The 14,178-nt window shown below is 41.0% G+C and overlaps 1 protein-coding gene across 6 annotated transcripts in view; it reads left to right on the top strand.

Annotated features, from left to right (window-relative positions):
- Positions 1 to 14,178, top strand: part of CHCHD3 (coiled-coil-helix-coiled-coil-helix domain containing 3) — a 246,413-nt gene that overhangs the window by 149,505 nt on the left and 82,730 nt on the right. For 3 of the 6 annotated variants that reach the window (XM_043520864.1, XM_037889372.2, XM_037889371.2), the window contains exons 5-6: positions 7,300 to 7,314; positions 9,921 to 10,004. In XM_043520864.1, coding sequence (XP_043376799.1) covers positions 7,300 to 7,314; positions 9,921 to 10,004 — 99 coding nt within the window. The remainder of the gene's footprint in view (positions 1 to 7,299; positions 7,315 to 9,920; positions 10,005 to 14,178) is intronic. The other 3 variants (XM_037889374.2, XM_037889373.2, XM_043520868.1) reach the window with 1 other exon arrangement.

Below are 14,178 nucleotides of genomic sequence, written 5' to 3'. Positions count from 1 at the left end.
TTGTACTGCTATCACCTGATGTTGCATGAAGGAGACGATGTATTGTGTAGTGGTTGTTGTTTTTTTGCAGCTTCCTTGGCTGTTAGCATTCAAATCCAGACCACGTGAACCCAGCTGCTGCTTTTGAAAATGAAACCTAGCTTAACATTTGAACTTGGTCTGAGCAATGGTGATTCCCATGACTGGTAACATTTAACATAATTTAGGTTTTTAATAGGGGAGACTGTAGGCTACTTTTCGAAGGTGACCTTCTGAGGTTATTTTCTAAACAGCACCTAGGTGAACACTTTGTTTATTAGAGCTACTTTGTAAAGAAGCAATGAACCTTGTATAATTTCTCATTTACAACTAAAGTGCAACATTCAGTTAATTGAATACATGGCTACTGTTAATTATTTTGTTACGGCTAATTGATATTCACTGAGATCATGTTCTACAGCCCCATAAATACAATATTACTTTGCAAGTTTATATTTGAGCAGTGAATTCTCCTACAGTGGGCATGCTTATGCAGTTTGCTTTGTAAATGTTGCGGTGATTTTTTTTTTTTTTTTTTTTTTTACTTTTTAAATTTTGCTTGCTTTGTGTTATTCCATAAATACAAATAGCATTGGTCACTTGGTGGATACTTTTTAACTGAATTATTTACAGGGCTGGCAAAACTACCAGTTTCTTTCACAGTTCAGGAAACGAAATGTTTTTATCGAGACTGCTCATTCCCATAGAGGTGCATTGTTTTTATACTACCACTAATAGAGTAAGAGTACCAGGATTGGCTATTAATGTCATTGTGTACTCTCAGGGAATGATTACACTGCAGTGTAATCAAGCCAGGACTCAGGCACAGGACTGAGCCCAAAACACCCTTCTATCTACACACATCTCTTGGAATGGCTCAGACCTAGGGTCTTAAGACCCTGTGGGGGTGGAGGATTCAAGCCAGGACCTAGGAGTCAAGCCCTATTTCTTTGTAATGTAGATGTAGTTCCCTCACCCCTGCTGACTTGGGTCCTGGGAGTCCACCAACCGTATCGCGCAATCCCATGGGACAACTTCCTTTGTCCTCTCTATCCCAAGAATCTCCAGTCAACTCCAGGGAAATGAAGGCAACCCTCCTTGCTGTAGTGGAATAGCTTGGTGAGTCAGCATTTAACCCTTCCGTTCTCTTCAGAAAACCGAGCTGCAAACATATCATCAAAGAGCCTTCTGTGTTTGCTGTGGAGACTGAACTGAAGAAGTCTTTTTGCAGACCATGCTACTTCATGGTCATGGGAGCAAAGTCAAAATCTGGCAAATCTCTCGTGCAAGGTCAGCAAAATAGTGAACTTATTAAGAGTACCAGGAATGACCATGCATGCCAGCAAATAGCGAAGAAGCTGGCCGCGTTGCAAATTTACCAGACCGGTGACCAGTGCAGGGAGCGAATTAAGTGGTCAAGACTGAGTACGGAAAAACCAGGAACCAGAATCGTATATCAGGCAACTTGCCACAATCGTGCCCGTTTTATGAGGATTTTGACCGGGTGCTGGGCACTGTGCCAACCAGAGAGCCAGTGGTGGTGCATGATGACATGGTCAGCTGGGTTGGCACTCTGCTGGCCCCAGAATCCAGCATGGGCACTGATGGGAGCCAGCAGCAGGTGCCGACTGAGGACAGTAAAGTCATTCTTTTGCTGTAACCGGTGCCATTGGAGGCTTTGCAGCAGGAGCAGCAGCAGCATATCCTGGGGGTGTATTCATAGGAGCTGTTGATGCCCCCCCCTTCAAGGAACAGCCCATTGCAGAGCCTGGAGCAGACACAGAAGGAACAGAGGCTGCCCTGAGCCTGGTAGTTTCTGGCTCCATTCTAATGTTTATTAAAATAGGAATGGGAGAGATATTAGAAGCCCCAGCCAGTGGTGGATTGTATACCATCAGCTGCTTGGCTTTCCTCCCACCCCCATGTGGAGTTCAAAATGGTGATTGGGAAATGCAAACATTAAAATGCAGTAAAATTCACTTGGAAGGCAAAGGCACAGATTTTTGCTCGTGCATTCCTGTTTCTTAAGAATACCCTTACATTGCTGTGCCTGTAAGTACGCTGCTTTGTGACCACTCAACAGTGTAATGAGCTGCCTGGAAACAGTGAACTGTGTGTACGTATGTGGGGGAAGGGGTGCTGTAACAAAAACATTTTGTGCCAAATTCATCCAGAGCACATTCATAAAGGTACTACTTCCCCTCTTCCATTGGGCCAGAGAAGTCCATAATGTGGGAGCACAAAGCACCTCTGCCTTCTGTTGCCCAGGTGCATCCAGCTCCAGCTGTGGTAACTGCACTTCCTAGCTGAGGGTACCAATTCAGTGACCCCTCGCTGTTATAGGTCCCTTTAGCGGGAAATGGCTCGTCTCTGGCTTCGCAAAGGTTGTGAAGAGCACAGCAAACCGCAATATCTCCAACAGGATTTCGAGCTGTCAAAAGCACATTCAACAACATTTTATACCTGCTGAGTGTAATTAAACCATCTTTTACCAGGGCTTCTGAAATTAGGGGATGGTTTTACAAGCCAAGGCAAAAAGTGGTATGTGGCATCCCCCAGAATAACGGTGAGGACAGCAACTCCATTTATGATAGTGTCATTTGGTGGGAATAGTGTCCCAGCCTGTCCATGAATATAGACTCCTGATCAGTGAAAAACCCTGTCATCATGAACTTTTCCAGTGCAACCCGTTTTGACATTAATAAATTGCTCTCTCTGGTCCATGAGGGCTTGCATAACAGTAAGTACCATTTGTGGTTTATGTAATCATGTGCTCCTTGAGGAGGGCAAAATAGGCACACAGCCCCATCAGTGGCCCCAGTGCAGACTGGAAACCCCATTCTCTCAAAGTTAGCAATTACTTCAGTAATATCTTTTATGCCCGCCATCTTGGGGTAAACCACATGCCTGATTCCTCAGAAACCTCCGCCACCACTTTACCCACAGTCAACTTTCCAACACAAAAGTGACTGGCAACAGACCAATAGCAGTCTGGGGTAGCCAACTTTGAGATGGCTATAGCAACTTACTTTTTCACCCGGATAGCTGCCTTTATGCATGGGTCTTTATGCTGGAGGGTCAGAGCAAGCTGCTCACAAAGCTCCAGAAATGTAATGTTTGTCATGCAAAAGTTCTGGACCCATTGCTGCTTCATCCCAGGTCTGGAAGGACTTACAGTCTGTGCTTGATGTTCCAGAAGTGCTGGTCTATACAGGGGGCATCAGCAGTTGTAGCGAGTATCATGAGGAACATCAGCCAGTTTGTCACTGTCCTCTTTCTTCTCTCTCTGCTCCATCATAAGCTCTGTCAGGTGCCTTTGGTGGGTCAGAAAATGCCACCAGAATGCCCACCAGTGTCTGGCGGAAGCTCTGCCCGTTTCCTGATGCAGGAATGAAAGTGCAAGTAAGAAAGGTTCTCCAAAAGGTGCTACCTCCATGTTGTCAGCTCCATGTTGTCAGTGCACAGACGAAAATAACTGCTCAGCAGGATGTGTTAGTGGCTGTAATAGGAAGAGAGCCTAAGACATAAGCCCTTTTATCAGAGGCCTGGTATGAGGCCTAAACTAAAGTAATGGTCAAACTTGCTAATATAAAGCAAAGTAAAGTTATGAGCAAGAGGCAAGCCCTGCTTACAAAATTTGGCAAAAACAGGGCTAATACTGCAGAAACACACATTCCTAAATAGTGCTAGGCATAAAAATATATACACAAACATGTTCCAAAAAGGTGGTACCAAAACACCTCAATACCAGCACATTCCCCAAAGATAACAAAAACACACTGACCCATTCTAAAGATAAGGTCAGGATGACAGCATAATGAATGAAAATGTTTTAATCAAACCATTAGGTACAAGGTGGTGGTGGTGGTGGTGGGGGGGTTTAGCCACGTCAAAGAGTGGCATCTAACTACATGAAAGGGGTAATATGTAATTTGTTTGTATTGATGCATAAAAATGTATCTCAGAGAAAGCGTCTTTGTCCAGCCAAGCGGGCAGTGGAAAGTCCCGCCACTGACTAAGCTGCGTCCATTGTCACAGGCATACATGTATTAGTGTACCTGTAACCATTGAGCCGCAGCATTAGCACCGTGCTTCGTCAGCAATAAACTTGGCTGGGCGCCTTTGCTACTAAACCAAGTCTGGTGATCTTATTGGGCAGTTTAATCAGAGCTTGCTGTATGGGCTATCTGGCCAAAGCCAGTGTGGCACGCACAAAGAACACGCACGCAGCCGAACATCTGATGACAGCGGACTGTTCAAACGTCAGTGTCTTAGGTGTGGTGGAAATCCTACATTTATGGTCCTGACTCTTTCTCAATTTGGAGAAGAACTCAACTAGCAGCCAGATAAAAACATTCCCAATATATATATTTTAATGATATCTGGTCATTTCTGTTTTTTTGAGTCCTGATAAATTGGCAAATTTCAAGCAAACGAAAGTGATTTCTGCTTTAGTAGCAGCACATACGGTTTCTCTGATACGATATATACGTATGCCTGATCATGTTCTATAGCAGCGTGACTGGGACTGTCGTAAAACTAATTGCATCCAGAACAACAAGTGTAATGCTGTTTTACTACAGTTAGCATAGATTACAAGCACTAAGATAGTGGGCTGCAGTGCTGAGATCTCAGTACAAAGGGAACAGCTATTGTAGTTGTAACATGCATGTGAAATTCCTAACTAAAAACTGACATTCTCTGTGCAGGTTAGTAGGTTCTAAGCCTACCAAAGAAAAGAAGAATTTTAGTTCTACAAGTAGTTGCATCCAAGGTTGCTCTGTAAATGTGAATGTGTAATGGTTCCTTGATTTTTACATATTCCATAGTTTCTGTGACCTATTAAATATTCACTTTCTTTAATTTCTGCCATTGACTTGTGTAGTAGGATAGTGCTGCATACTCTCAGTATCTTAAATGATCCCGCAGGCAGGTGCAAAAAGCAGAACTCCTTGACAAGAGTTCCTTATGGGTGAAGCACATTACTTCCAAATACATCTTTTCCTTTTCAAAGCAAATTTTCAAAATAGTGTTGAAAGTTGCCATTTTTTCAGGTTTGAGCAGAAACCCTGTTTTAAGCACCATTTACTAGAAATATGACCATTTCCTGGCCATCGTTGACAGAACTTTTGACTCTTTATCTTGATCCATCTTTACCTTATCTACAGTCCTTTCTTCATAGATAGTTTCAAATACAGATAAAAGTCTATCTTCAAACACTCACAATCCTACACTTTTGTAATAAGTGGTCTGCTTCTAACACAATTACAAATCATGTTAAATTATGATTTTAACTATTTAAAGGTCTGTCTATAACATTGTTTTGGCTAGCGCTGTCCATGTCCTTGTGAATTATTGGATGGGAAAACCATGCTGGCAATAACATGGATGGAAAGTAAAATGGTGCTTAACATGGTTATAGCTAGCATGATACACATTTTTATGGATACGTTCTTAACTTCTCTCTATACTTTAGAGACTGCCAAGTTGAGAAAGAGGAACTAGGCTACAAAATGGTAGTCTCCCAGCGTGAATAAAACATTCTTTGCTCTTGGGTTGTACGTGATATGAAACCATGTTGCAGCCTGGCAAAGTCCAAAGCTGTTGCACAAATTAGGGACAGTTATAACATTGCTTAGTTTTGTGCACAGACAGGACATAACCATGTTAACTGTGTTAGGACTTGTCTATACAAACACTTGGTTCACAGAAAGCCGGATTGTCAATCTGCCGTGCAAAAGCCTGCCATGCATTAAATGTCTGTATGAACTCTACTGCTGTGCACTACGAGTTCCCTCGTGCCCTTTGATCTTCTCCCATTTAAAAATGGGGTAGATCAAAGCACACTTGGGAACTTTTAGTGTACGGCAGCAGGGTACGCATAGACATTTCATGCATGGCAGGCTAGTGCAAGGTAGATTCGTCTCCTCGCTTGCTGAAAACTAAGTGTTTGTATAGACAAGTCCTTGGGTGTTACCAAGTTTTAACCCACAGTTTTTAGTCCCACAGTTTTTAGTATGGAACAGGTAGGGTTTAAGTCTGCTTTTTCAAGTTTGATGGTCTTCTGTATATTTCTCATTCTACCACTTCCTGTTTTCATTCCTGGGAAGCGTCTCTTCATTTGCTACTATTGGTTTCTTTCAGTGAAGAACAGGGAATTGGTTTTAATTGAGCGGTTGAACTAGTTGAGGAGAATGAGTTTGTGATTAGGTGCTTTGTGGTCTCCCCAGTCATTACTATTCATATATGACTTTTTTGTGTTTTACTCTTAAATTTCCTAAAGTTGTGAATTTTTGGAAATGTGGAAGGTGAATTGCATTATGACATTTTTTACACTCTGTTGACTTTTCAAAGACCGTTTCATTGGGTGACTTTGTCTCATCAGTAGGATCAGGTGATGTATTTATAGTATTGAATTCTAAGACCTAAAGCTTATTAAATTACTGTGAGCATTTGGAATAGTCATAATGGAATATTCATTACATTTTCTTTATTACTCTGCTACTTAACTGTACTTGGGTATTCCTTTGTTCGTTAGTTTTCAAGTATTTCAGGGATCATGGTAGGTACTGTCACACATGGAATGAAATTGCACAGGACAGCTAAGATGATAATGCATTTGGAATCTGAGAGGTGAGATGATTTTTATAGAGAGATGAGCTGGTAAAGTTTTTGTAGCTAGTGTCTGTTATGCTGATGCTGTAATTTCTTAATTTCCCCCTCACGGAAAGGTTCTTGTGTGATGATATTCCCACATTGTAGTATTGAAATGTAAATGTATTTTGGTGATCTTGATAGGCACTTGATTTAAAAATAAAACAAACCAAATATTTCAATTTTTGATGATTCTGGCATTTTCAGAATCTTTTATTTCTTGGAAGCATATTTCAGATGTAATGAACATTGTATTTTAGTAATACAGTGGATTCCTTCACCCCATAATAGTATAATGACATGTAAGTGTTTCCAATTTACCATCTTGATTCCTAGACCATACATGCAGCCCTACAAAATTGTCATAAAAATTTACCAGCTCAGGCACAAATGTAATAGCTTGCCCTTTACTATGATGATTGTAGTGGAAAATAAAATGAGTCGTCCTGGATGAGCAGATTTTTGCGAGGCTGCATAAATGTGATTAATATGATTTTTCCTATAGCTTTCTGATGTGCCTTGGATTTCTGACACGTTACCCACACAGTGGTCTCTTTGTATTCTTTATGTCCTCCATTCATGCACTGAATTCATGACTTTATTTGTTTTTAACTTTACATGCTTCAGGAGATAGAAATAAAGGTAAGTAGAAAAATGGAACAAAACGAGGGATGCAGAGTGCATATTTTATACATTGAAAGACTATTTGCCTAAAAACATGGTACATGCTGAATACCAAAAAAGAATTCCCTGGGCTTGACGAGCAGAATAAGTCCTGTGTCCACAAAAAAAGTACAATATAGAGAGTGGAGTTTGTAAGTTTCCTAGCGTGGCTCTGGCAATGTGATTTAAAGATGCTGCCTCGAGGACAGAGAAGGTAACTCAATTTCCAGTCTCCTTGGCATTCCAGCTGATGCTACCATCATGGGTGTTAGTTGTGGTGGGTTCTGCGATGTTGGTGCTTGGCTGAAAGGCACTCAGTAGAGATCAATAACTCATTTTAGGCAAAAAGAAAAGGAGTACTTGTGGCACCTTAGAGACTAACCAATTTATTTGAGCATAAGCTTTCGTGAGCTACAGCTCACGAAAGCTTATGCTCAAATAAAATTGATTAGTCTGTAAGGTGCCACAAGTACTCCTTTTCTTTTTGCGAATACAGACTAACACGGCTGTTACTCTGAAACCTGTCATTTTAGGTAGGCCACTAAATGGCCCTCAGTGGGCAATGACTATTTGATTATCATCTGCCTGGGATGAATTTTTACCAATATCCTAGAGGTGAAATGTTCTACATCCTGTTACCAATCCCCTGACAAACATTCCCCTCTAAAAGAGTTCTTATATGTGATATTTGTGTGCACAGTATATAAATATTTTAAAACTGTCCTTAGTTAGTCACATTGATTCTACATATCCTACTATAAGCAAAAAGCAATAAAATACCACCTCACTCACCAGTGCTGAAAATCCAGCACCTTTCGTGAGCACTCAAGTCATAATATTAAAAGGACAGAAGTCCATTAACTGAAAGTAAACCAGGAAGCAGCTCACACAACAGTAAAAGCTTTGCAAATTATTCAGCAGCTGCCACTCCAGCAACGGTGGTAGTTTCCAGAGAGGTGAAAAAGGGACTGATGGGGTAAAAGTAGGGAAACTGAGTCAAAAGTCCACCCTATTTAGACTTAATCAGTTTTCTCCTTTCTGTATACAATATCAGACAGAATTATTGTCACTTACATTTATGCCAGACAAATAATAACAGACAAAGCCGAATTGGTAAATGGGTCCAAGTTACCACATTCTGTGGCACCGGGAAGTTCTTCCACTTTCTGTGATAGACATCACCTTCTCTGATCCCTTGGTCTGGTCCTTCAGTCCTGTTCTTCAGTTTCTGGTCCAATGCATCTTCAGTTTGGGACCATGTTCGCTTACGTCTTTTATACATGTCCACATTACTGATTATTTCATCTTTATCCAATAGCCTTTTAGCACATCAATGCTTTGTGTTTTAGGTAACCCATATATTCTGGATGTGTAAGCTTCAGTTACTCAACTTTTGGTTTCTGCTTGTTTTTGCAGTTTCTGGGTCATTTCATTTTATGTCACCTCTGCCCCTACCCAGGGTTTTCCCAGAAAAAGAGGGGTTTTTTTCATTACATGTTTGCGTATCTCTCACTTACATCTTCCAGCACAACATGTTACCTTTTGTTCTGTCAGCAAGAACGTGATTTTAAACAAGCCATCAATTCTACGTAAAAGAACCATGCTTATGCCAACAAGGCCTTGGCTGAAGCATTACCTTATTGGTACTCATTCACTACCCATAGTTACGAATCATTAAAATATAGCTAACAATTCATTTTATATATCAGTGTTGTAAGTCATTATATGTTGTTCAGTTCAAGCCTACCCTATTAGAAAGTGTGTGTGTGGTGGGGATGGGAATTGTACAAAACATGATTCTTTAATGGCAATATTTTACTTCTTTAAACACAGGTTTTTGTTCAAAGTCTAGTTTTGTTTGTGAATCATTAGAAGTTTTCCTATGAATGTATTTTGAGGGTGTCTCAACTTTAGGGCCTTGATCTTTAGTTGTTTTTAATGGTACCCTAACAGGACAATGGAGCAATAGGCACACTGTGCTTTAAGGTCTAATCCAATGAAGCATTTAAGCATCTGAGCGGTCTCATTGAAGTCAATGGGAATAATAAAGAGCTTAAAGTTAAGCAAATGCTTAAGTGCTATATTGGATCGGGGCCCAATGCAGAACTGATAATTTAAAGACATTTTTAAAATCACATGTAAATGTGTGTGTTGGTGTGGGGTCCATGGCCATGTACACACCAAAATCTCCATTTTATTTTTGGACTTTTAATATGCTAACATTCTGAGTACACATGGCTTTTGTCTGGAATTAATGGAAAGTTTTCTTAAATGCAATAGTTGTCCATGAAGTTAACCTTCCAGTAAAGAGTTAATTTCAGAGTGGTATGCTTTGTGCGCCTTTGTGACATTTCCAAATACAGCTGTTGAGCAAATAATAATAATGATACAGTAGACAATTACATTTACATTTTCAATGCAGCAATCCTCTTCTTATTAATACTGAATACTATTTTGGCAAAAACTATTAGGCTCCAGTCTTCAATTGCTGTATACTACTTACTGGTACAATTTATACTAGACTTTTTGCTCTGCAAGCGCTGCTTTTTCTTGATCCAGTTTTATCTTTACATTTCTTTTTTTAGGCCAAGCAGCTGGAAGAGAAAGACAGAGAACTGAAGAAGCACGATGCATACTACAAAGAGCAGCTAGCTCGACTGGAAGAGAGGGTGAGACCATTTTTCTTTTTTAATTAAGAGTTTTGTTAATTTCCGTGACCAACTTTGTGGTTTCTGTTTAAGCTTAAAGATCAACAGGAAGAATTTCATAAGCCAGAATTAAAATGATGGAATTAATTGGTTTTTGTCTTTCTGTTTGAGAAGGACAAGTGAAGACTGAAGATAGAGGTTGTTATTTTGAGAATCATTTTTTGATTCCTTGGTGACTAATATTGTCATTAATATAATTGTCATATTGGGGGGGAGGGATAACTCAGTGGTTTGAGCATTGGCCTGCTAAACCCAGGGTTGTGAGTTCAATCCTTGAGGGGGCCATTTAGAGATCTGGGGCAAAAATTGGAGATTGGTCCTGCTTTGAGCAGGGGGTTGGACTAGATGACCTCTTGAGGTCCCTTACAACCCTGATATTCTATGATTCTATGATTAAGGTGAGTTTTCATTTCTCACAATATTTACTCACACACTGTTTTTATCTTCACAAGAGGTTACTTTTCCAGCAATAAAGGGCATACAGGACGAAGAGCCAGTGTAGGTGAACTGGTTTTGTTTCACTGGACATTGCCCAACATTCTCAAGATTATGAGTGAAATTACAACTTTCAAACGTAATTATCTTCCCCTTCCCCTCCTCCTCCAAATATATAAATAAATAAAAATAAATTAAAAAAAAAACCCACAATCACATCTTTGGTTAGGCAGAGATCATTGTTCTTAGCCAAACCACCAAGATATGTGGGGAAAGATTCATCTTTATTGTTAGAGTAATTTGACATGTTTAGAAGGCACTAGCAAATTTACCTCAAAAGAATTTGAAACTACACTGCAAACTGTTGGAACAATCCAGATGGCTTAACGATAGTGGAAGTGTAATGAAATGCATTCTATTCAATGGAGTAAATATTTCAAAAAGATGTATTGCTATTAATGTTTGCATCTTACATAATGAAATTTTGTAACAAATCACGCTTCTCACCTTTTTGGCATCATTTAAGGCATGTCCCAAAATTTGGGACAACTTTCAACTTGCATAGCTTTGCATTTTTCATCCAAGAAACTACATGGATTAAAGGCCCTCTGGATAATCAGCTGAGCGTGAGCTTCTAGTGTGACACTGTGGCCAAACGGCTAGTGTAATCCTTGGATGCATAAACAGGAATATCGAATATGAGTGGAAGAGGTGGTGTTACCTCTATATTCAGCACAGCGTGACCACTGCTGGAATACTGTATCCAGTTCTGGTGTCCACAATTCAATAAAAATATTGATAAATTTGAGAGGATTCACATAAGAGCCATGAGAATGATTAAAGGACTGGAAAACATGCCTTATATAGTGATAGACTCAAGGAAGATTAAGGGATGACTAGATTACAGTCTATAGGTATGTATATAGGGAATAAATATTTGATAATGGGCTCTTCAGTCTAGCAGATACAGGGTATAACAAAATGAATTGCCTGAAGTTGAAGCAGGAGAAATTGAAACTGGAAACAAGATATAAATTTTTAACAGCGAGTATAATTAACCATTGAAACAACTTGGGGTTTTGGCATTTTTTGAGTCCAGATTGGCTCTTTTTCTAAAAGATATTCTAGGTCAAACAGGAATTATTTGGGGTAAGTCCTAGGGCCTGCATTATACGAAAGGTCAGACTTGATTACAGTGATTCCTTCTGGCTTTATAATCTAGGAATAATATGCCAGCCTTAACTTTGGATACCTTGAGTTTTCTTGGTTTTGATAAGTCTTAATGTGGTTAAGATATTACTGTAATTTATAATTATTCACATATACAGATGTGTCATTCAGGTGACTAAAAACTTTGTAATGGATTAGAGAGGACAGCATGTTGCACAAATTGTCAGTGTATATAATTGGCTACAATGAGCGTTTTAATTAGTGGATAGATGGGATGTAGTGTTTTTATGGTTTGAGCTACTTTTTGCAAACAAGACAGATGAAGTTCTTATTATTTTGGCAATGAAATATATTTTGAAATGACCAGATACCAATTTATTTTAAATTGCCACTAAGATGACACAATAGCTGGACCATTGAGACATGGAGTCTCAATGCATTCTCAGTTGAGACTCCTCAGCTGTTGAACTCCTCCTTTCTGGTGCTCTACCAAAACTAGAATCTTGGAGATTGTGGCGCATGTTGCAAGGCTTACTTTTTTGGCCAAGCATTTGTTTGACCTTACGGAGGAATACTAAGGAAGCTTTTTTGTCAGTTTGGTTTGGGCTTGTTGGTAGCAGGATGTCTGTTATGGCTCTGTGTAATAGTTGGGGGTTTCCAGGAGGCATGACAAAGGATAATCAATAAACAGTCATTTTATATTTTTAGTTACGTCATATACATACAGTAAAATGCATTTTATCCTTCAGTGACTTTTTGTTTATTCAGAGCAGATACAGAGCTAAAGTGGCAGAGGAGACTTGAGAAAAGGGGCCAGAGTAGAATAGCTCAGTGGAATTGAGATCTAGCATCCCTGTGTTGAATGTGTATTGTTGCATATATAACTGAGATAACAAACAGTACTGATTTTAGTGCCAGCTTTTTGTGCAATGCTGAACATTTGTAATGAACGACTCCTTCCCATGTGTCAAGGGACACAGGATCTCTGCTGCATCTTCCCTCTGCTGAGGGAACTGGGGTTATTTAGTCTGCAGAAGAGAAGAGTGAGGAGGGATTTGATAGCAGCCTTCAGTTACCTGAAGGGGGGGGTTCCAAAGAGGATGGAGCTAGGCCAGGGGTTGGCAACCTGCGGCACGAGTGCTGATTTTTACTGGCATGCTCCTGCCAGCTGGGGTCCTGGCCGCTGCCGGCCTGGGTGAATGGAACCCCAGGCCAGTAGCGGGCTGAGCGGGGCCGGCAGCTGGGACCCCGGCTGGCAGGAGCCGGCAGACGGAACCCCAGACCAGCGGCGGGCTGCGCAGCTCAGCCTGCTGCCAGTCTTGGGGTTCTGTCCACCGGTGTAGTGTATTAAATTTCTCCCTGTAGGAATGTGCTAATTGCGGAGCACCAGGACTGGCAGCCATAAGTAGTATACCGTAAGTAGCACATTCCTACGGGGAGAAATGTAATACTCTACACTGGGGTAGGGAAGGCTGTGCCTTGCCAAACAGCCAGCCCACTTCCCCCCTCATAACCCCCGACCCATCCAACCTCCCCCACCCCCTCACTCCTTGCCCCCCCCCCTCGGAACCCCCTGCCCCTTGACTGCCCCCCTCAGAACCCACGCACCCATCCAACCCCCCCTGTTCCTTGTCTCCTGACCATCCCCCTGCCGGGACCCCCCACCCCTAACCAGCCCCTGGGACCCCACCCCCCCATCCAAGCCCCCCTGACTGCCCTGACCCCTATCCACACCCCCAACCCCTGACAGGACCCCTGGGACTCCCACGCCTATCCAACCACCCCTGTTCCCCGTCCCTGTACCATGCCGCTCAAAGCACCAGGCCTGGCAGCCGTAAGTAGTATGCCGTAAGTAGCACATTCCTATGGGGAGCAATTTAATACACTACACCTGGCCCCGCTCAGCCCACTGACGGTCTGGAGTTCTCAAAATATGTTCTCGCACCCCTTATCAAAAATTACAATTAGCTTAAAAACTTGAAAACGTAAAAACTTTGTACATTACAGTAATCCTTAAAAATATATAATGTTAATAAATACATAGGTTTGATGAAACAAAGTAGTTGTACTTCTGTGCTTGTGCTTAATTTGCGTTTTTGATTATTTACCTTCTAAAAAAACTCGCATGTCTCGCACCCCCAGAAAGGGCATCTCGCACCCCCAGGGGGTGTGTGCACCCCAGGTTAAGAACCACTGCACTAAACTGATAAGATCTGCATTTTAATTTAATTTTAAATTAAGCTTCTTAAACATTTTTAAAAACCTTGTTTACTTTACATACAACAATAGTTTAGTTACATAATAAAGACTTAGAGAGGCCTTCTAAAAACGCTAAAATGTATTACTGGCACGCAAAACCTTAAATTAGAGTGTATAAATGAAGACTCAGCACACCACTTCTGAAAGGTTGCCGACCCCTGCGCTAGACTGTTCTCAGTGGTGGCAGATGACAGAACAAGGAGCAATGGTCTCAAGTTGCAGTGGGGGAAGTCTAGGTTGGATATTTGGAAACACTGTTTCACTAGGAGGA

The sequence above is a fragment of the Chelonia mydas genome, chromosome 1 (assembly GCF_015237465.2).
Source record: "Chelonia mydas isolate rCheMyd1 chromosome 1, rCheMyd1.pri.v2, whole genome shotgun sequence".
Taxonomy (NCBI): domain Eukaryota; kingdom Metazoa; phylum Chordata; order Testudines; family Cheloniidae; genus Chelonia; species Chelonia mydas.
The sequence above is the reverse complement of the archived record's forward strand: the minus strand, read 5'-3'. Positions and strand labels throughout refer to the sequence as shown.